At 40.0% G+C, this 21,246-nt stretch overlaps 1 protein-coding gene across 11 annotated transcripts in view; it reads right to left on the bottom strand.

Annotated features, from left to right (window-relative positions):
• LOC140202653 (ELKS/Rab6-interacting/CAST family member 1-like) overlaps nucleotides 1-21,246 on the bottom strand; it is a 754,922-nt gene that overhangs the window by 666,182 nt on the left and 67,494 nt on the right. For all 11 annotated transcript variants that reach the window (XR_011887141.1, XM_072267763.1, XM_072267762.1 and 8 more), the window contains one exon: nucleotides 5,965-6,132. Coding sequence is in view for 10 of the 11 variants with exons in the window: in XM_072267763.1 (XP_072123864.1) it covers nucleotides 5,965-6,132 (168 nt within the window). In the remaining variant the exon portion in view is untranslated. The remainder of the gene's footprint in view (nucleotides 1-5,964; nucleotides 6,133-21,246) is intronic.

Raw genomic sequence — 21,246 nt, forward strand, 5'->3', positions numbered from 1 at the left:
CACTCTTTAAGGGAGGAAGGCAGAAGTAAGAAAATTATAGGCCAGTTAACCCTAACTTCAGTGATTAGGAAAGTGTTGGACTCTATTATTAAGGACAAGGCTTTGGGGTACTTGGAGACAAATGATAAAATAAGTCAAAGTCAGCATGGTTTCTGTAATGGGAATTCTTGCCTGACAAATCTGTTAGGGTTCTTTGAGGAAATACAAGCAGTGTGGACAGTGGAGAGGCAGTGAATGTCAGTTACTTGAATTTTCAGATGAAGGCACTTGATAAGGTGCCACACATGAAATTGCTTACGATAAAATCCTATGGCATTACAGGAAATATACGAGCATGGGTAGTGGAGTGGCTGACTGGCAGGAAGTACCAAGTGGGAATAAAGGGGGGGGGGGGCTTTTCTGAATGGCTATAAGTGACTAGTGGTGTTCCTCAGAGGTCAGCATTGGGACTGCTACTATTCACATTGTTTGTCAGCGATTTAGAATTGATGGTTTTCTGACAAAGTCTGTGGATGATATAAAGATAGGTGGAGGGACAGGTAGTGCTGAGGAAGCAATGCAATTGCAGCAGGACTTAGGCAAATTGGAAAAATGGGCAAAAATGTGGCAGATGGAATACAGTGTTAGGAAATGTATGACAATGCATTTTGGTTAAAAGAATAATAGTGTATTAGTGAATAATGCTGTCTTATCTAAATGAAGAGAAAATTCAAACATCAGAGGTGCAAAAGGACTTAGGAGTCCTCATGCAAGACACCCAGAGAATTAATTTACAGATCGAGTCTGTGGTAAAGAAGGCAAATGCAATGTTGGCACTTATTTCAAGGGGAATAGAACATAAAAGCAAGGAGATAATGCTGAGGTTTCATTAGACACTGGTCAAGCCACACTTGGAATACTGTTAATGGTTTTGGGCCCCACTTCTCAAAAAGGATGTGTTGTCATTGGAGACAGTCCAGAAGAGATTCAAGAGGATGATTCTGAAAATGAAGGGATGAAGGGGTTAACATATGAACAGCGCTTGGCAGCTTGGGGCCTGTACTCACTGGAATTTAGAAGAATGCAGGGGATCTCACTGAAACCCACCTAATGTTTGAAAGGACTAGATAAGGTGAACGTGGAAGGGATATTTCCTATGGTGGTGGTATCTAGAAGAAGAGCGGACAGCCCCAAAATTGAGGGGTGTTCTTTTAGAACAGAGGTAAGGGGAATTTTTTTTAAGCCAGAGAGTAGTGAATCTGTGGAATGCTCTGCCACAGACTGCGGTGGAGGCCAAGTCCGTGCATACATTTAAGGCAGAAGTTGATTGCTTCCTGATCGGTCAGGGCATGAAAGGATATGGCGAGAAGGCCATATAGGGTTGTGTGGGATTTGCTATCAGCCATGATGGAATAGTGGAGCAAACTCAAAGGGCTGAATGGCCTAATTCTGTTCCTATGTCTTATGATCTAACACATTCCTTCAGTTGAATTAAAGTCCATTTACCATTCCTCAGTCCACTTCCAATCAAGATCCACCAATTCCTGATACCTTTTCTGCAATGCAAGACAACATGCTTAAGTATAGGGAGAATGAAAAGGCTGGAAATGAAGGAAAGGAAAAGGGAATGGCTGCAAAAGTGTGGAGAATACAAAAGGTGGCAGTGCCAAATATAGCATGTGATAAAGCCTTGTTAAGCTCAGCTAACCTGAGAAAAGGAGGCAAGTGAAAAAGAGCAGGAAAAAAAATAAAGGAAATGAAATGCAAAATATTGTAGTTACTAGATATTTGTAAGTACAAAAAGTGCTGGAAATACTGTAGCCCAATCGCATTCATGAAGAAAGAAAAACTAAGTCACCGTTTGATGAGTGTTCATTAGAACTACCCAGTTATGACAGTCTGAAATTGTTGAATTCTACATTGGGTCATGAGGCATCACTAGATGGAAGATGAGATACTGCTGCTCAAGCTTACGTTAGGCTTCATTGGAATGATAGGAGGCAAAAGACATAAGTTTAAGTGGTAATAGGATAGAGAATTCAAGTGAAAGGTCACTGTAAACTTGGGGTTATACCTGCAGACTGATTAGAGATGCTCTGCAAAGTGGTTACCTGGTGTCTGTTTGGTTTCTCCAGTACATGGGCACCAAATGCGACACTTTGAAATGGAAGATATGCAAGTGAATTGCTTTCTCACATGGATTTTGGATTTCTGGATGATGGAAATGAGTACATAAAAGGGTGGCATTCCAATTCTTATGGTTGCATTAGAAGGGGAGTAGGTATTAGTGTAGATAAGGAATTAGATGCAGAAAGAACATTTCATTCAGAATGCAGGAAAGGAACAGAAGGTGAAGATGTACCTGGTGGTGGTATCTTGGTGGTACTGGCAGAAAACACAGAAGTGAAAACATGGAGGCTCATCTAATGAAAGTTGAAGAAAAAGTTGAAGACATCTTATCATCAGTTTTATCATTTGAATTTAAACCAATGGGAAGTGAATTTTAAATGCCTTCCTTCAATGCTGGATGATTCCACAAGGATATGGTAATTGTTTGACCCAGGAAATAAAACAAAGTACTTAATGTACCTGTTTATAGAAAAATAACTCTAAGCAATGGGCCACAAAATGCAAAAAATGTAAATTAATACACCAATATAAATTGTTCACAGATATATTCTAGTGTAACCAACAATCAAATTAAAAAACCTTTATCAAGCCTGCTTATTTTATTGGTACCGGAGAATCACTTGACGGGGTACGTCCTCTTTCTCTCGGAGACTGCCTAGACTCTGCAGTACTTTCCATGGCTCATATCAAGCACACAGTGAGGTAGTGCAAATCTAAACTGTATCATCTACAAACCAAGCAGTTATCAGAAGTTCAAACATGATACCAACCTATATGATGCACACCTTTTCCTGACCGTTAAAAAGACAAAGGTTTTGGCAATTTCATCAGCTGTACATTTATCTTCAGTAGAAATGACATTCTTCTTTCTACTTACACCAAAAAATGCTTGTAAAATCAGTGAAGTCCAGGGTGTTTCTTTATGAAGTTTACATCACAAATATGTAGAACAACAGCACACTCTAGTGTACACAAACTAAACTAAAAACAACCCTTCCAAAATATTCACACAATAAATATTTGACCCATCAAATATTTACCTACATTGATCAAAATGCTACCCAACCTACTTCCACCTTCCAATACTGGGCCCATAGGTCTGCGAGTCACAGTTCAAGTACTGTTTAATATGAAGATGTCTGCCTCTTTCAGCCTGTAAGAGAAGGAGTTCCAAACACTATCCTCTCTCTGCAGCTTAAAACACACATTTCTCACTTTTGCAGTTTGGAAAGTCCAAACTCAAAATGTCAACTGCTTTATAATGTCAACACTTATCCTTCCTGTTACACTATTTAGGTATCTCAATTTTGTACACTTCAATTAAGTGCATCTTCGGTCTCCTCTAATCTAAGCAGAGTTATCTAGTTTATCCAATCTTTCCTCACAGCCACAAATTTCTGATCCTGGCAACATCTTTGTAATCTTCTCTGCTCCCTCCTCAGTGCAATTATATATTCCTGTCATGTGGTACCAATAATATACAGAAGCACTCAAACAATTAGTGTCATGTAGTATACTAGCATAACAATCTGCTCTCATACTCCATCTCAGTTAATAAGACAGATGGGATGCTTTTCCTTTAACTACCTTATTGACTGATTCTTAAAGATCTGTGAATAAGCATTAGAAGTTCTTGATCTGTCACACAATATCTTCTCTTTTGTTGCATAGCTCCTTCCCAGCTTATGAACACCCAATGTATCTACACCCTGGATACACAAGTGCGCATTTGGGAGACCAGCAAGATGAATTTTCTGGCTGCTGCAGTACTGGAAGCATGTCCCACCATGTGCGAACTTTGTTTTTAGTCACAATTTCAACTTGCAACCATTACGGTTATAAACAGTTTCACAGGAACAGAACCCTGTCACAGCCTGGGAAGGGCCTGCATATTCCTTTAATTTATTGCAACTCAAATGCATTGCCTCACATTTCTCTGAATTAAATTCCATTTCTTTGCCTAAATGACTAGATTGTCTGTATCCTCCATTTAAAGCTTTCCTTTTCACTAAGGAACACATCTCTGCATTACAATTCTTGAGTAATTTTAGCAAAACCTTAGATGCCAGTCAACTCTGCTTTGTTAATTGCTCAAGTTTGTTTCAAAAAGCAGTTAAGGCGGCAAAAGGGAAGCATCATGAGGGAGACAGATCTATGTGGTGTTGCAACAGTGGAAGATATTTTCGTTGAGCATATACAGTGAAATTAATACATTTCCATATTATGAGAATACACCACCAGTTGAAGGATGTACACACACACACAGACACAGACAGTATATACGACTTTTAAATCCACTTATACCAACCAGATGAACAAACTAGGAACTGGAAGGCTTCCAAGAATGAATAATCATATAGGGCAGCAGATATTTTAAACTTCTTTTTCCACTAACAAAAATCAAAGAAAAAGTTTGCACTTGTAGAGGAGCTGATAATATACAATGCTTTAAGTTTAGACCCTTTGCCAGTTCTCTCCATTATTAATTAGCCTTTGGATGGCTACTAGCATCTTCCGTCATTTTTGTTAAATTTCCTGTATTTTCACTGTTATACTTCTTTCCCCTTTGTTTTCACAGATAAGTAGGTACCTTCTCAAAGGATTTAGAATTTCCAGAGACTAAACCTTGCAAAAGCCAAATTTTACTTGAGAGATAGAGTACATGGGTCCAGAAAGGTTGGTTCTCATTTAAGCACTCAATTGTCATTGTTGAAATCCTGGTCAGTTGGGGTGGGTTGTACAGAAATATTTGGTTTCCACTATGTTTATTGCTTCATGGCAAATAGAAATGTGCATAAGTGTTGCAGATATTACAACTGGCCTTGTGAACTCCATTGCCGAGTACAGACAATCGTCGGGTTAAGTATCGGTCCAATTTCTGAGAACACTCATAAACCAATTTATTTACAAGTCAGAAGTAACTGTTTTCTATAGTTACCCAATTATATCACGCTGCATATATTGTTACAAATCTTTTACTTCATTGAATAATCATCTAACACTATCCTTAACTAATGGAAACATTACTAGCTTCAAAAGTACTTTAAAAGTGTGTGAGAGAATTTGCAAGAAGTCAGATTTCCATTAGTGAGGTCATTTATAACCTGTGGAGCCCCTATACAGCATGGATTGAAAATAGTCACATTTGAAATGTTCGTATACAAGTGAATTGTTCAAACAGTTTATGTATTGAAATGCAACAATCAATAGCTTAATGCTACTCCAAATTGCCAACTTACTCCATTTAACTTAACATTGCTGCTCATTTTTATACATTGTGGGGACCATTTTTGAGTTATTTTCAAAACCTTTGATTTGTTGTAAAAGTACAGATGGTGGCTAATAATATATTTTATTATACGATGAGAGTTTTTTTCCTCTTTCTTCTTTCTTTTCCTAACAGCTCTGACTTTGGTAGTGGGTTTAGATTTTTTTTTCTGCGTAACAAAATTATATTTCAATATTACAATTTAATTTAATTTTTATGAATACAGGGTTTTGTGATTGTAACTGTATTTTTAATACAATGCATTTGGTACTATTTTATTTTTTTCTTTTGACTTATAATATATATTTTCTTGTACTCTATTCTTCTATGCAAAAACTAATAAAAATACTGGAAGAAAAATATTGAAAGAACATTGCTGCTCATGTGAAAGTAATCATTAGATACAATCTGTTGATTAAGTACAGGTAAACCATTTACACGATAGGACTGAAAATGTAGAGCATATGCCACATTTTTAAAATTATGCTCTTTTCAGCACATTGACAACATATTACCCTTTTCAAGCAATGAATGTAACTTGCATTTCATCTAATGCCCCACTTAAAAATTTTAATCAGTTTACCTACCTTCTTCTGCAAGACAATAACTTTACGCTCTTTAACTTCCATCATGTCCTTGAGATCATGAATTTCTCCAGACAGGGTCCCCTTTTCCTCAGCCATCTCTTGCATCTGCTTAGACTTCTTATTCAACATGTTTTCCTTCTCTTCAAGGCGTAAGCGCAATGCATCAACCTGGAAGAAACAGGCCAATGAGATTAAAGTTTCTCTCTCATCCACTTGCCAAAACTGGAAATGCATTATACTACAGGGAGACCAGTCCCCCTCTCCCTCGCGTTCGAATTGAAGTCACTTTATTTCTTATATCCTTCACAAACATGAGGAGCAAAAATCTTTACATTACGTCTCCATCTGAATGTGCAAATTATAGTATTTTGTAATAAATAGTATGTATTGTAAGATATACCACTAAACAGTCAATATAACTTAGAAATACAATTGTGTCAGCATGAATTAATCAGTTTGTTGGACAGGTGGAAGAAGCTGTCCCGAAGCCTGTTAGCCCTGGTTTTAATGCTGCAGAACAGCTTCTCAGATGGTAGCAGCTGGAACAGTCTGTGGCTGGGGTGACTCGGGTCCCCAATGATCCTTCGGGCCCTTTTTACACACCCGTCTCTGTAAACGTTCTAAACAGTGGGAAGTTCACATCTATAGGTGCACTGGGCTGTATACACCACTCTCTTTAGACTCCTGTGATTGAGGGAGGCACAGATCCTGAACTAAGCAGTGATGCAGCCAGTCGGGATGCTCTCAATTGTGCCCCTGTAAAACGTCCTTCAGATTTAGGGACTCATGCCGAACTTCTTCAACCGTCTGAAGTGAAAGAGGAGCTGTTGTGTTTTTTTCACCATACAGCCGGTAAGTACAGAACACGTGAGGTTCTTGGTGATGTTTATACCGAGGAACTTGAAGCTGTTCACCCGCTCAACCCCAGATCAATTGATGTCAATAGGGGTGAGCCTGTCTCTGTTCCTCCTGTAGTCCACAACCAGCTCCTTTGTTTTTGCGACACTGTTGATGCTGCTGGAGGAAGGTGCAAGAGTCTTGAGTCTTGGGCAAGGTTTGATCAGCATGATTTATGGATTGGGATCATTTTAGAGGAGTCTGCAATTCATGTTACAGTGGCATGCAAATGTTTGGGCACCCCAGTCAAAATTTCTGTTACTGTGAATAGTTAAGTGAGTAGAAGATGAACTGATCTCCAAAAGTCATAAAGTTAAAGATAAAACATTCTTTTCAACATTTTAAGCAAGATTAGTGTATTATTTTTGTTTGTACAATTTTAGTGAAAAAAACGAAAGGAAAGGAGCACTATGCTAAAGTTTGGGCACCCCAACATCAGATAACTTTTACCAAGGTCTCAGACCTTAATTAGCTTGCTAGGGCTATGGCTTGTTCACAGTCATCATTAGGAGAGGACAGGTGATGTAAATTTCAAAGCTTTATAGATACCCTGACTCCTCAAAACTTGTCCCAACAATCAGCAGCCATGGGCTCCTCTAAGCAGCTGCCTAGCTGAAAATTCTCTGGAAATTAAAATAAATGATGCCCAGAAAGCAGGAGAAGGCTATAAGAAGATAGCAAAGCATTTTCAGGTAGCCATTTCCTCAGTTCATAATGTAATTAAGAAATGGCAGTTATCAGGAACGGTGGAGGTCAAGTTGAGGTCTGGAAGATCAAGAAAACTTTCCGAGAGAACTGCTCATAGGATTGCTAGAAAGGCAAATCAAAACCCCCGTTTGACTACAAAAGACCTTCAGGAAGATTTAGCAGCTGCTGGAGTGGTGGTGCACTGTTCTACTGTGCAGCAACATCTGCACAAATATGACCTTCATGGAAGAGTCATCAGAAGAAAACCTTTCCTGCGTCCTCACCACAAAAATCAGCGTCAGAAGTTTGCAAAGGAACATCTAAACAAGCCTGATGCATTTTGGAAACAAGTCCTGTGGACTGATGAAGTTAAAATAGAACATTTTGGCCGCAATGAGCAAAGGTATGTTTGGAGAGAAAAAAGGATGCAGAATTTCATGAAAAGAACACTGCCCCAACTGTTAAGCACGGGGGTGGATCGATCATGCTTTGGGCTTGTGCTGCAGCCAGTGGCACGAGGAACATTTCACTGGTAGAGGGAAGAATGAATTCAATTAAATACCAGCAAATTCTGGAAGCAATCGTCACACTGTCTGTAAAAAGCTGACGGTGAAAAGAGGATGGCTTCTACAACAGGATAATGATCCTAAACACACCTCAAAATCCACAATGGACTACCTCAAGAGGCGCAAGCTGAAAGTTTTGCCATGGTCCTCAAAGTCCCCCGACCCAAACATCATTGAAAATCTGTGGATACACCTCAAAAGAGCATTGCATGCAGGACAGCCCAAAAATCTCACAGAACTGGAAGCCTTTTTCAAGGAAGATTGGGCGAAAATCCCCCAAACAAGAATTGAAAGACTCTTAGCTGGCTACAGAAAGCGTTTACAAGCTGTGATACTTGCCAAAGCAGGTGTTACTAAGTACTGCCCAGGCATGGTGCCCAAACATTTGCTTCAGGCCCTTTTCCATTTTTGTTATTTTGAAGCTGTAAAAGATGGAAACAAAAATGTAATCTTGCTTAAGATATTAAAGAAATGTGTCATCTTCAACTTTATGCCTTTTGGAAATCAGGTCTTTTACAGTAACAGAAATTTTGACCGGGGTGCCCAAACTTTTGCATACCACTGTATGTGTGTTTCTGGTTACTCTTTTTTTATTTGCTATTTTGCTCGATCTTGATTGGGTGGACTGGATCTGTGACCTGCAATCAACAAATGACACAGAGCTAAATTGAATTGTACATTCATAGACTGTTTCGAGGATTCTGCAACTTGAAATTTAATATTCTGTCTGTTATTCACTTGTTTTCTGCTGTCTGTGCACTTTGTTCTTTTTTTTTTTGCACAAATGGTTGTTTGATGTTTTCTTTGAACAGGTTCCATGATGTTTCTTTGTTTCATGGCTATCTGTGGGAAGACGAATTTCAGGGTTGCATACTGCATACATACATTGATAATAAATGTACTTTGTTCTCTAGTTCAAGAAAGACTCATCTAGTTCTCAATTAACATTTCCAACTGTTCCAAAGTCATTTGGTTTGGGTTTAGATGGTACATCACTCATGTCATTTAAAGTAAAAGCAGCATTACTGATTCAAGTTTCAACACTTCATGATGTTAATAAATAGGAATCTGCTGCAGTTTATGGCTCAAAGCATCAACTTTACACAGTAGTTTTCAAGACCATTGAAATATTTATTTCCGTCATGAGGGATATCTTCAAATTTTTTCATCTTTGGTGGGAAGTACTGTATATTGCACCTTTAAAGAGTAAAGTAAAATTTTAAAAAAACTAAAGATCAGCTTAGTTAATGCACTTGCAAAATTCCAAGCTGTTTTTAAAGGAGGCCCATATCCTTCAACAGAATAGCATTCAGAACCCTTAAAGTCTTGGTATGGTTCTGTTTTAAAGGGCAGATAAGCAGCAAAATCGAAAATCAGTCCAAAAAAAAACACAAACAAACAGCAAGGATTGACTGTAAAAGAGAAGGAGCCAAATAAATTTTGCTTGTGTTAAGACAGCGATGTCGTACAGGCAGCTAAAAAAAACTACTAGGTATACATTTTTGAACTATTATCATGGCCATTTACTGCCTGTAATTTCCTTTTAAGAAATACACTTTTGAATCATTGAAATCCTCCAGCAATCCTACCATCTGCTGATGAACCTGAAGGACTGGCAAACTTGACTCTCAGGAATGCAGGTTTGGCACCTGAAAGCAACAGGATGGCAGTTTTCACTCCAGAAAGGAAGGTCACTAGGCTAGACTGAAACGATGGGGAATGCAATGACTACTCAGTTATCCTCCCGGCCAAAACACGGTTGCTGAAGGGTAAGATAGAGAACTCAAGGGCAAGATTACCACAGGGAAACAAGGGTTCTCTGTGTTCTCTGTTTCACTGAGACATGGTTCATCCTCCACACTCAGAGTACTATGCTCCAGCCCAAGGGGGTTCTCAATCAACAGACAGACCAACATCAGTAAAGGGCAAAGACAGCAGCATCTGCTTTATACTAAACCCATTGTGGAACTTGGACAAAGCAGTCTTATTTTCCTCTTGTTTTTCTGACCTGGAACATCTAATAATTAAGTGTCAACTGTTCAACTTGCCAAGAGTGTTCTCCACCATGATCCTGACTGCAACTCACAAAATACCAAAGACAGATGTCAAGCTAGTACTTGATGCATTAAGTGCCATGATTAACAACCAAGAAATTACCTACCATCACACCTTTCACATCCTGAAGAGTCTTCAATCAGGCTGGCTTGAAACCTCTGCCCAACTACCACCAGTACATTACCTGCAACACCAGAGAACACGATACTCTCAACCACTGCTACACTACCATCTAGAATGTCTATTGTTCCATCCCTTGACCACATTTCGGTATCTGATCATTTGGTTGCCCTTTTCCTATCTATATATAGGTTGAGACAAAACAAAAAAAAAGGACCACACCAGAAGTTAGGATAACAAATAAATAGTTGCAGGAGACAGAGGAGCAGCTACTGGACTGTTTTGGGCCTGTGGACTGGGCTATGTTCAAGGACCTCAATGAATACGCCGTGGTTGTTAAAGACCTGATAAAGATACAAGCAAACAAGTGTGTTCCCATAAAATTGTTTAGAGTCTTCCCAAAACAGAAGCTCTGCACAAACCAAAAGATTCACAATCTGTTAAGAGCCAGATCAGTGGAGTTTAGGACTGGTGATTCGGTAAAGTACAAAAAGTATAGGTATAACTTCAGGAAGGTCATCTCTCATGCAAAATTGGCAATTCTGGTCTAAATGTGAATCACACAGGGATGCTCAACAACTGCAGCAGGGCTTGAATGCCATCACCTCCTATAAAGCAAAACAAAGCAACATCAATGGCAACAAGGTTTTGCTCCTAGATGCTTCATATCTCTTATGCTCACTTTGATGAACAGAACAAGGAGGCATCTTCACAAATCCCCACAGCTTGTGATTTTAGTCTCTGAAGCAGATATGAGAGCATCCTTCTGAAGGGTGAATCTGGCTCAGAGGGCTTACCTGGCCGAGTATTGAAGACCTGTACTAATCAACAGGTTGGAGTGTTTAACTGGCATTGTGAACTTCTCACTTTGGCAGTCCAAGGTACTCAACTGCTTCAAGCAGGCATCAATCATAACAGTGCCCAAGAAGAACATGGTAAACTTGCTCAATAACTAACACAAAGTAGCACCACTGTGATGAAGTGCTTCGAGAGATTGCTCATGAAGTATACCAACTCTTGCCTGAGCAGTGACCTGGATCCAGTCCAATATGCCTATGATCGCAACAGGTCAACAGCAGATGCTATTTCATTGCCTCTTCACTCAGCTCTGGAACACCTGGAGAATGATGATGCAGATATCAGGATGCCCTTCATTGACTGCAGCTCAGCATTTAATACTATCAGCCCCTTAAGAGGCAGCACTATATTCCAAGACTTGGGCCTTCATACCTCCCTGTGCAACTGGATTGTTGATTTCCTTGCTGGCAGACCCCTGGCAATATAGATTAGCAACATCTCCTCCACACTCACCATCAGCACAGGTGCAACACAGGCTGTATGTTTACTCTCCTGCTTCACTCACTTTGATTAGACAACAGACAATAGGTGTAGGAGTAGGCCATTCAGCCCTTTGTGTGGCCAAGTACAGCTCCAATGCTGCATTTTAAGTTTGCTGATGACATCATTGTTATTGACCAAAGGTGCTGAAAAAGCTGCCATACAAGAGATTGAAAACCTAGTTAAGTGGTGCCACAACAACCTCACACTCAACATCACCAAAACCAAAGAGCTGATTATTAGGTACAGGAGAAAGAAACCCATGAACCACTTTTCATTGGAGCAATGGAGGTGGAGATGGTCAGTAGCTTTAAATTCCTTGGCGTTAACATATCAGAGAACGCGTCCCTGGAACCAGCACTAAAGCGTCGTCATAAAGAAGGCATGATAGACTTCTATTTTCTTAGAAGTTTGCGTAGATTTGGCATGTAACTAAAACCCGTAACAAACTTCAATAGATGAATAGTGGGGAGTATCCTAAATGGTTGCACCACAGCCTGGTATGGAAACACCAGGAACAGAAAAGGCTACAAGAAATAATGCGGGGGTCCCCAACCTTTTTTTGCACTGCAGACCGGTTTAATATTGACAATATTCTTGCGGACCGACCGATCCGGGGGGGGGGGGGGGGGGGGGGGGGTAGGTAGGGTTGCCAACGGAGGAGAGTAGTAGTCAAATACGTTGTGTTTACCCCAAGAAAGTCTACTATGACTTGCGCGAGCACTTATGTGCGCATGCGTGTACGTGCCCATTTTTTTCTACAAATCATTTTTGGCAATTCTGTTCAGTGAAACTACACTGTACAGACATTATTTCTACTTTATATATGCTGTGTATTTATTTTTATCATTCCTGCTTTTACTATATGTTAGTGTTATTTTAGGTTTTATGTAACACAGCACATGAATATAGTATTAAGTCAATTATAAGTCACCTATAAGTCAATAGTATCATAACATTTTAAGTAACGTTTGGATATTAAACACACAACACATATTTTTCCCGTGTGAACATATACAATCATTGCAACACACCAATATCGCTGAATCAGTGGGAGCCATGGGCTTGTTTCCCTGCAACAAGACGGTCCCACTGAGGGGTGATGAGAGACAGTGATACTCGAAGGGGGTTCCTTATGTCCAGTCCGTAAGACAAAGGAGCAGAAGTCGGCCATTCGGCCCATCGAGTCTGCTCCGCCATTTAATCATTAGCTGATCCATTCTCCTATTTAGTCCTACTCCCCCACCTTCTCACCATAACCTTTGATGCCCTGGCTACTCAGATAGCTATCAATCTCTGCCTTAAATACACCCAATGACTTGCCCTCTACAGCCGCCCGTGGCAACAAATTCCATAGATTCACCACCCTCTGGCTAAAAAAATTTCTTCGCATCTCTTCTGAATGGCGCCCTTCAATCCTTAATTCATGCCCTCTCGTACCAGATTTCCCCATCATGGGAAACAACTTTGCCAGATCCTCTCTGTCCATGCCTTTCAACATTCAAAATGTTTCTGAGGTCCCCACTCATTCTTCTAAACTCCAAGGAATACACTCCAAGAGCTGACAAACGTTCCTCATATGTTAACCCTCTCATTCCCGGAATCATTCTAGTGAATCTTTTCTGTACCCTCTCCAAAGTCAGCACATCCTTTCTTAAATAAGGAGACCAAAACTGCTCACAGTACTGCAAGTGAGGTCTCACCAGCGCCTTATAGAGCCTCAACATCACATCCCTGCTCCTATACTCTATTCCTCTAGAAATGAATGCTAACATTGCATTCGCCTTCTTCACCACAGACTCAACCTGAAGGTTAACCTTAAGGGTATCCTGCACGAGGACTCCCAAGTCCTGTTGCATCTCAGAACTTTGAATTCTCTCTCCATTTAAATAATAGTCTGCCCGTTTATTTCCTCTGCCGGAGTGCATAACCATACACTTTACAACATTGTATTTCATTTGCCACTTCTTTGCCCATTCTTCCAATCTATCCAAGTCTCTCTGCAGACTCTGTTTCCTCAGCACTATCTTCGTATCATCAGCAAAATTAGCCACAAAGCCATCTACTCCATAATCCAAATCGTTGATGTACAACGTAAAAAGAAGTGGCCCCAACATGGACCCCTGTGGAACACCACTGGTAACCGGCAGCCAACCAGAACAGGATCCCTTTACTCCCACTCTGTTTCCTGCCAATCAGCCAATGCTCTATCCTCGTATGTAACTTTCCCATAATTCCATGGGCTCTTATCTTGTTAAGTAGCCTCATGTGTGGCACCTTGTCAAAGGCCTTCTGAAAATCCAAATATACAACATCCACTGCATCTCCCTTGTCCAGCCTACTTGTAATTTCCTCAAAAAATTGTAATAGGTTTGTCAGGCAGGATTTTCCTTTAAGGAAACCATGCTGAGTTCTGCCTATCTTGTCATATGCCTCCAGGTACTCCGTAACCCCATCCTCGACAATCGACTCCAACAACTTCTCAACCACCGATGTCAAGCTAACAGGTCTATAATTTCCTTTTTGCTTCCTTGCCCCCTTCTTAAATAGTGGAGTGACATTTGCAATCTTCCAGTCTTCCAGAACCATGCCAGAATCTATCGACTTTTGAAAGATCATTGCTAATGCCTCCGCAATCTCCACAGCTACTTCCTTCAGAACATGAGGGTGCATTCCATCTGGTCGAGGAGATTTATCTACCCTTAGCTATTCAGCTTCCTGAGTACTTTCTCTGTCGTAATTGTGACTGTGCACACTTCTCTTCCCTGCCACCCTTGAGTGTCCGGTATACTGCTGATGTCTTCCTCAGTGAAGACTAATGCAAAATACTCGTTCAGTTCCTCCGCCATCTCCTTATCTCCCATTACAATTTCTCCAGCATCATTTTCTATTGGTCCTATATCTACTCTCACCTGTCTTTTACTCTTTTATATACTTGAAAAAGCTTTTAGTATCCACTTTGATATTATTTGCTAGCTTCCTTTCATAGTTCATCTTTTCCCTCTTAATGACCTTCTTAGTTTCCTTTTGTAAGCTTTTAAAAACTTCCCAATCCACTGTCTTCCCACTAATTTTTGCTTCCTTGTATGCCCTCTCCTTTGCTTTAACTTTTCTTGTCAGCCACGGTTGCATCCTTTTTCCATTTGAAAATTTCTTCTTTTTTGGAATATACCTGCCTTGCACCTTCCTCACTTCTCGCATAAACTCCAGCCACTGCTGCTCTGCCGTCCTTCCTGCCAGTGTCCCTTTCCAGTCAACTTTGGCCAGTTCCATTCTCATGCCACTGTAATTTCCTTTACTTCACTGAAATACCAACACATCAGATTTCAGCTTCTCTTTTTCAAATTTCACAGTGAACTCAATCATGTTATGATCACTGCCTCCCAAGGGTTCCTTCACCTCAATCTCTCTGATCACCTCCGGTTCATTACACAATACCCAATCCAGTACAGCCAATCCCCTAGTGGGCTCAACAACAAGCTGTTCTAAAAAGCCCCCTCGCAGACATTCCACAAGTTCTCTCTCGAGATCCAGTGCTGACCTGATTTTCCCAATCCACTCGCATGTTAAAATCCCCCATAATTATCATAATACTGCCCTTCTGACAAGCCTTTTCTATTTCCTGTTATCATTTGTAGTCCACATCACTGCAGCTGTTTGGAGGCCTGTATATAACTGCCATCAGGGTCCTTTTATCCCTGCGATTTCTCAGCTCAACCCATAAAGATTCTGCACCTTCCGGTCCTATGTCACCTCTTTCTAATGATTTAATATAATTTCTTACCAATAAAGCCACGCCACCCCCTCTGCCTACCTTCCCATCCTTCCGATACACTGTGTATCCTTGGATGTTCAGCTCCCAGAGACATGCATCCTTTAACCATGTCTCAGTGATGGCCACAATATCATACCTGCCAATCTGTAGCTGTATAAGATCATCCACCTTATTCCTTATGCTGTGTGCATTTAAGTATAACACCTTAAGACCAGTATTTGGTACTTTTCGCTTTGATTGCACTGCAACTCATCCCAATGGTTACAAATTTACCCCATCACCTGCCTCCCTTTCCTGACATCTTTACTGCTCACTATCTTAGATTTATTTGTTTTCCCTTCCTCCGCTCTATCATTCTGGTTCCCATCCCTCCGCCAAATTAGTTTAAACCCTCCCTAACAGCTCTATTAAACCTTCCCACCAGGATATTGGTCCCCTTCGGGTTCAGGTGTAACCTGTCCATTTTGAACAGGTCATACTTCCCCAGAAGAGAACCCAATGATCCAAGAATCTGAAGCCCTGCCCCCTGCACCAGTCTCTCAGCCACGCATTCATCTGCCTGATCCTACTATTCTTTCCCTCATTAGCATATAGCACAGGTAGCAATCCCGAGATTACTACCCTGGAGGTCCTGCTTCTCAGCTTCCTTCCTAACTCCTGGAATTTAGTTTTTGTTACAGTCATTGCAGAAAACTCCGCTTTGCAGAGATATATTGGAAATGGAAGCAACGTTTTCAGTGCTTTCGTGGCTATCTCAGGATATTTAGCCTTGACTTTGACCCAGAGTGCCGGCAGAGATGTTATGTCAAACATACTTTTCAGCCCGCCGTCATTTGCAAGCTCGAGGAGTTGATCTTCTTCCTGCGCTGACATGGATGACGCGCGGGTAATGACCTCGCGTGCGTTCAAGTTCAACAGTGCGTGACAGGGAATCAGGAAAGGTGCAGCTGACTCATATCGCTCAATCATATCGTTTCCTTGCAGCCTGGTAGCACATGCTTTGCGGCCTGGTACCAGTCCGCAGCCCGGTGGTTGGGGACTGCTGAAATAGTGGATACAGCCCAGTTCATCACAGGCAAAAGTCCTCCCCACCACTGAGTACATTTACATGGTGCACTGACTCAAGAAGGCAACATCCGAAGACCCCTACCATCCAGGCCATGCCTTCTTCTTGCTATTACCAACAGAAACCTTTGGTCCCACACTACCTAGTTCAGGAACAGTTATTACCCTACAACCATCAGGTTGTATATCCAGCGTGCATAACTTCATTCCCCACTACTCTGAACTTGTTCTACAATCTATAGAATCACTTTCAAGAACTTTTACAATTCATATTCTCTATTATTTTTATTCGCAGTTTGTCCTTTTCCCCCACATTGATTGTTTGCCAGTCTTCGTCTGCCTACATATAGTGTTTTGTATAGTTCTATTGTATTTCTTTTGTGAATTAAATGCTTGTAAGATGATGAATTTCAAGGTAGTATATGGAAGCATATAAATTCTTTGATAATAAATTTACTTTGAACTTTGACAAGCCCTACAATCTGTTCTCCATTCAGGACCGAAGCTGCACTTCTGTAAAATGATCTAATCCAAGGACCTGTCAGTAACTAGGCTTCATCTATTTTTGTATTTGTTCTTAATCATTAACTACCCTTTGACATGTAGGGTCAAATCAAATTATATCACTTCACCTGTATCCTCCACTTGAATAATGTTAGAAAATAGAAGTTTAAAGAGGAGAAAATACATTGTCCTCTCAAATTTCAATTTTTTGGCCAATGTTTTCCTAGTGAATCACTTTTTTATCAATGCACTGAGGAGTGGGAAGGTGTAAGTGGGGAAGGAAAGCAGAAATTAGACATTGAAAATACTGTCATGTGTGAAGCCAAGCAGAGCTGCAGAACGGATGCTGTTAATGAGAGAGAGATAATGAGAGACAAGGGAGAGCCATTCAAAATGCTAATAAGAGAGGAGAGAGAGAGATAATGAGAGACACACACATAATTCAGTATGTTGGCGTCTGCCACAGACAGTTTTCTCTGAACCTGAACTGTTCATTAACAATCCTGCTGAGACAATAGGAAGAGTGAAGTTTGATGGACAGGTGATACCCCATCAGGGGGAGGATAAAAACAGCAGGTTTGCTAAGGTACGGACAGACATGCCACGAGACCCTGGAAAGAGCATTGTGCCCCACAAATTGGGGGGAGTTTGGAGGACTGATTCGCAGAAATCAGTCAGAGGCTCACAGGGTGTAAAGGTACGATCGGTGGGAATGTGTTGTGTGTCCACCCTTGCCTGGGTGCCGGGTTCACCATGGAAGAACGATTGCATCCGGAACAGAGGGGTCACAGTCGTGACCACAATGGGATCAGAAGGCATCGAAAGGTTTGCCTGAAACCTCAACTGCATCTCTCTCTCTAACGGTACAACTACAGCGAACTACCCTAGACTGAACTGAACTCTGCTTCACCTTAAGACCGATCATTTTACCCCCAGACTGCGAGGGAGCTTGGTTGATTCCTATTACCCTATTTCTGTGTATATGTGTATACTATCATTGCTAACCTGTTACATTTATATCCTTGTGGTTAGTGTACTGTATTACTTATTTTTTTAATAAAACTTTATTAGTTTCTAGTAATCAGAGACTCCAACAAGTGTTCCATTTCTGCTGGTTTGACAACCCAGTTACGGGTACGTAACAAAACAGACGGCAGGTTTCATAGATGAGACAAAGATTTGTGTTGCTATCAGAAAGGGAAATAATTTACAGGCCTTGGAGAAAGATGAGGATGTCACTCAAAGACAATTAACTCAAGAGACAACACTAGCAAAATCTTCAGCTCTTGAAGGGAAGAGAAAAAGACTAAAACTAGTTGCAATGATAGAAAGGATCCAGATTTGGATTATGATATTTATTTTAGAGGTATTCTATTCTTCCACAAATTGTCTTAATGTCTGAAATTAGTTTCTGAGGACAATCTCTTCATGGTTTACTTTAAGATTCCACACTATCCCCATTGCTATTTAATATTTGGCTTTCTACCAGCCCAACATGATTCCATTAATCACATCTCCCCTTTTTTTGGCATTTTGCAGGGAATACTCACTTCATGACTCCCTAGTCTGGTCTTCTACTCCATCCATCACATCCAATCCAATGAGATCTTCCCATGCAACCAGAGATGCAACACCTGTCCATCCATCTTTTCCTTTCTCTCATGCAGGGATCCAAACAACCACGTATGAGACAATTACTCCGTTGCACTTCATTCAATCTTACCCACTGCATTTTGTATACACAGTCTCCTCTCTTTTGAAGAAACCAACCACAGACTGGATGATCACGTTCTGAAGATCCCAGTCCACAGGATGATTTCAAGCTTTCTGTTATATGTAATTTTAATTCTCAATCCCACTCCCATTCTGACACAGTTCTCTAGGGGCTCCTTCACTGCTACAGTGAGGCCAAATGTAAAATGAAGAATGACATTCTCATCTGTCTAGACATTTTGCAAGCTTCTGGAATAAACATCATATTTTCAACTTCAGTTAAGCTGCTCTTTCATTTACCATCATCATACTCATGTCCCTTTATCACCCCATTTCTTTAAAATACTTTGCTAATGGGTAGTACTCATGCTCCCTGACATGATCTTGCCTTCACCCATTCATTTTATTTTGCCTTCTGCTTTACATCTCACTCCTCTCTACAGCTATGTTCTGAAAGCTGTACACCATCCACTCTCCTCACAATTGCAAGAAATAATTTCTAACTCAAAACTAACTATACATTATTTGGCAGAATGAGGTCTTCCAGCATTTCTTTCTCTTCCCAGTGAGTCCAGTTTCTAAGGTTTTTCATTTATGAAAATTATCTAGGAGGATAATGGTGCTATATTGGCTGGCTAGAAAGAGGGGAAATATGCTGAGGTATAGCATTTTTGAAAATAAATCAATCACATAGGATAAGATTTATTCTAGGCTATTCAAAGGAGCAATGATATAAATTATAGTAGCTTACAGTACTGCAATTTTTTTCTAATCCTCCCAGACCTAGGACTGGTGCCAGCAGACTGTTAATGTTACATAGTTGTTTAAAAGGAATCAAACTTTGGCAGCGAACGAATTGCTGGAGTCAACTGGTCAAAGTGTACAAAAACTCTCAGGTCGAAAGGCATATATCAAGGTAATAATTTGTGTTTTTTTTAAAAAAAGGACTTGTCTGAATAGCTTGAGTAAGAAGACAGTCAATAATGCAGTCTGCTTGATGCTACCCAGTAAGATTTTAAACACAACTTTTGACAAGATTCCACATGGCCAAATGGTCAAAAATGCAAAAGCCTGTAAGACACAAAAGGAGAGAGTGACAACTTTTATTCAAAATCAACTCTGGTTGAAAGTTATTAGCCAACACATTATTTACGACTGCAAGGTTTTTACCATTGTAGCTTCACAGGGTTCTGTATTCGATACTCTGCGTTTTGAATTTGATTATTAATGATTTAAACTTGTATATAGGGGACAGGACGAAGATATTCACAGATTAGCCACAGATTAGTTTTCAGTATGAAGTAAAGAAATTCCTTCATTCCACGACCACTACCATCTAGGACAAGAACAGCAGCTACCTGGGAACACCACCATTTGGAAATACCCCTCCAAATCACTCACCATCTTGATTTGGAAACATATTGTCGCTCCTTCATGTCACTGGGTCAAAATCATGGAATTTCCTCCCTAACAGCACTGTGGGTGTACCTACACCTCAGACTGCAGCGGTTCAAGAAGGCAGCTTATCACCACCTTCTCAAGGGCAACTAGGGATGGACAACAAATGCCGGTTTAGCTGGCAACGCCCACATCCCCTAAATGAATAAATTTTTAAAAATTAGTTGAATGCTTTCCTCAGGTGGAAAGTGGAAATTAGTTCAAAGAAATGTTGCACTTCCCTAAATGCATTATTTGATAAGACAAAGGAATATGCAATAAGTTTATTTGATCTTTTTTTCCTTCACTTCTGTGTGCTTCGTACACAGACAATGAGTTCCCAATGGTGTCCTATTTGTTCCTTCTCCACTGTGAGCCCACACAGGTTAGGACTTTGCGCTGGTTTATAAAATATCTTTGAATTGTTTCCTTGGTTCACCTGTTAAGCTCTTGTCAATGATAGAATGGCAGAAAATGACATGAAAAAAAAAGGCTGCTTGCCTATCCAATCTATGCCCCTCTACACCAAGTCTAATTTGGGTCTCAATACAGGGGATTCTGGATTGAAAAAATATACTTATAGTATATTGTTTTACTTAACTAAAATGATAAACAAAGTCAGACTAATGAACAAATACAGAGAAATAACAAGGGGAAAGTATTTTTACAAAACAAAACCATGCAGACAGCCATAAGAATTATATAGAAAGTAAGGAAGAATAATACAATACGGACAAGAGGAAGTTTTTTTTTAATAAAGTAGAATATTTAGGTGCTAATGAAAAAAGTCTACATTTAAACAAACAAAAATAATTGCTAACACTGTACTCTAACACATAATAATAAAAAAAAAGTAGCTCAGGTTCCTTACAGCATTTCTACAATCTCACTTAATGTTAGGAAAAACATGTCACGTTTTAAAATATCGAGAAATATTAATGTTAAAATTTAGGTCAGCAAGCAAGCATTTCTCTTTAACATTTTGAATACAAGATTATTTTTTTCCATTTTAAATGAAAACAGCACAAAATAAAATAGTACTTTATTTTTAATAATTCACCATACTGTACAGTTGTATTAGTTGATATACAGTTCAGGTGAAAGACTCAATAGACTTAATTTAGC

Source organism: Mobula birostris, chromosome 9 (genome assembly GCF_030028105.1).
Source record: "Mobula birostris isolate sMobBir1 chromosome 9, sMobBir1.hap1, whole genome shotgun sequence".
NCBI classification, from domain to species: Eukaryota; Metazoa; Chordata; class Chondrichthyes; order Myliobatiformes; family Myliobatidae; genus Mobula; species Mobula birostris.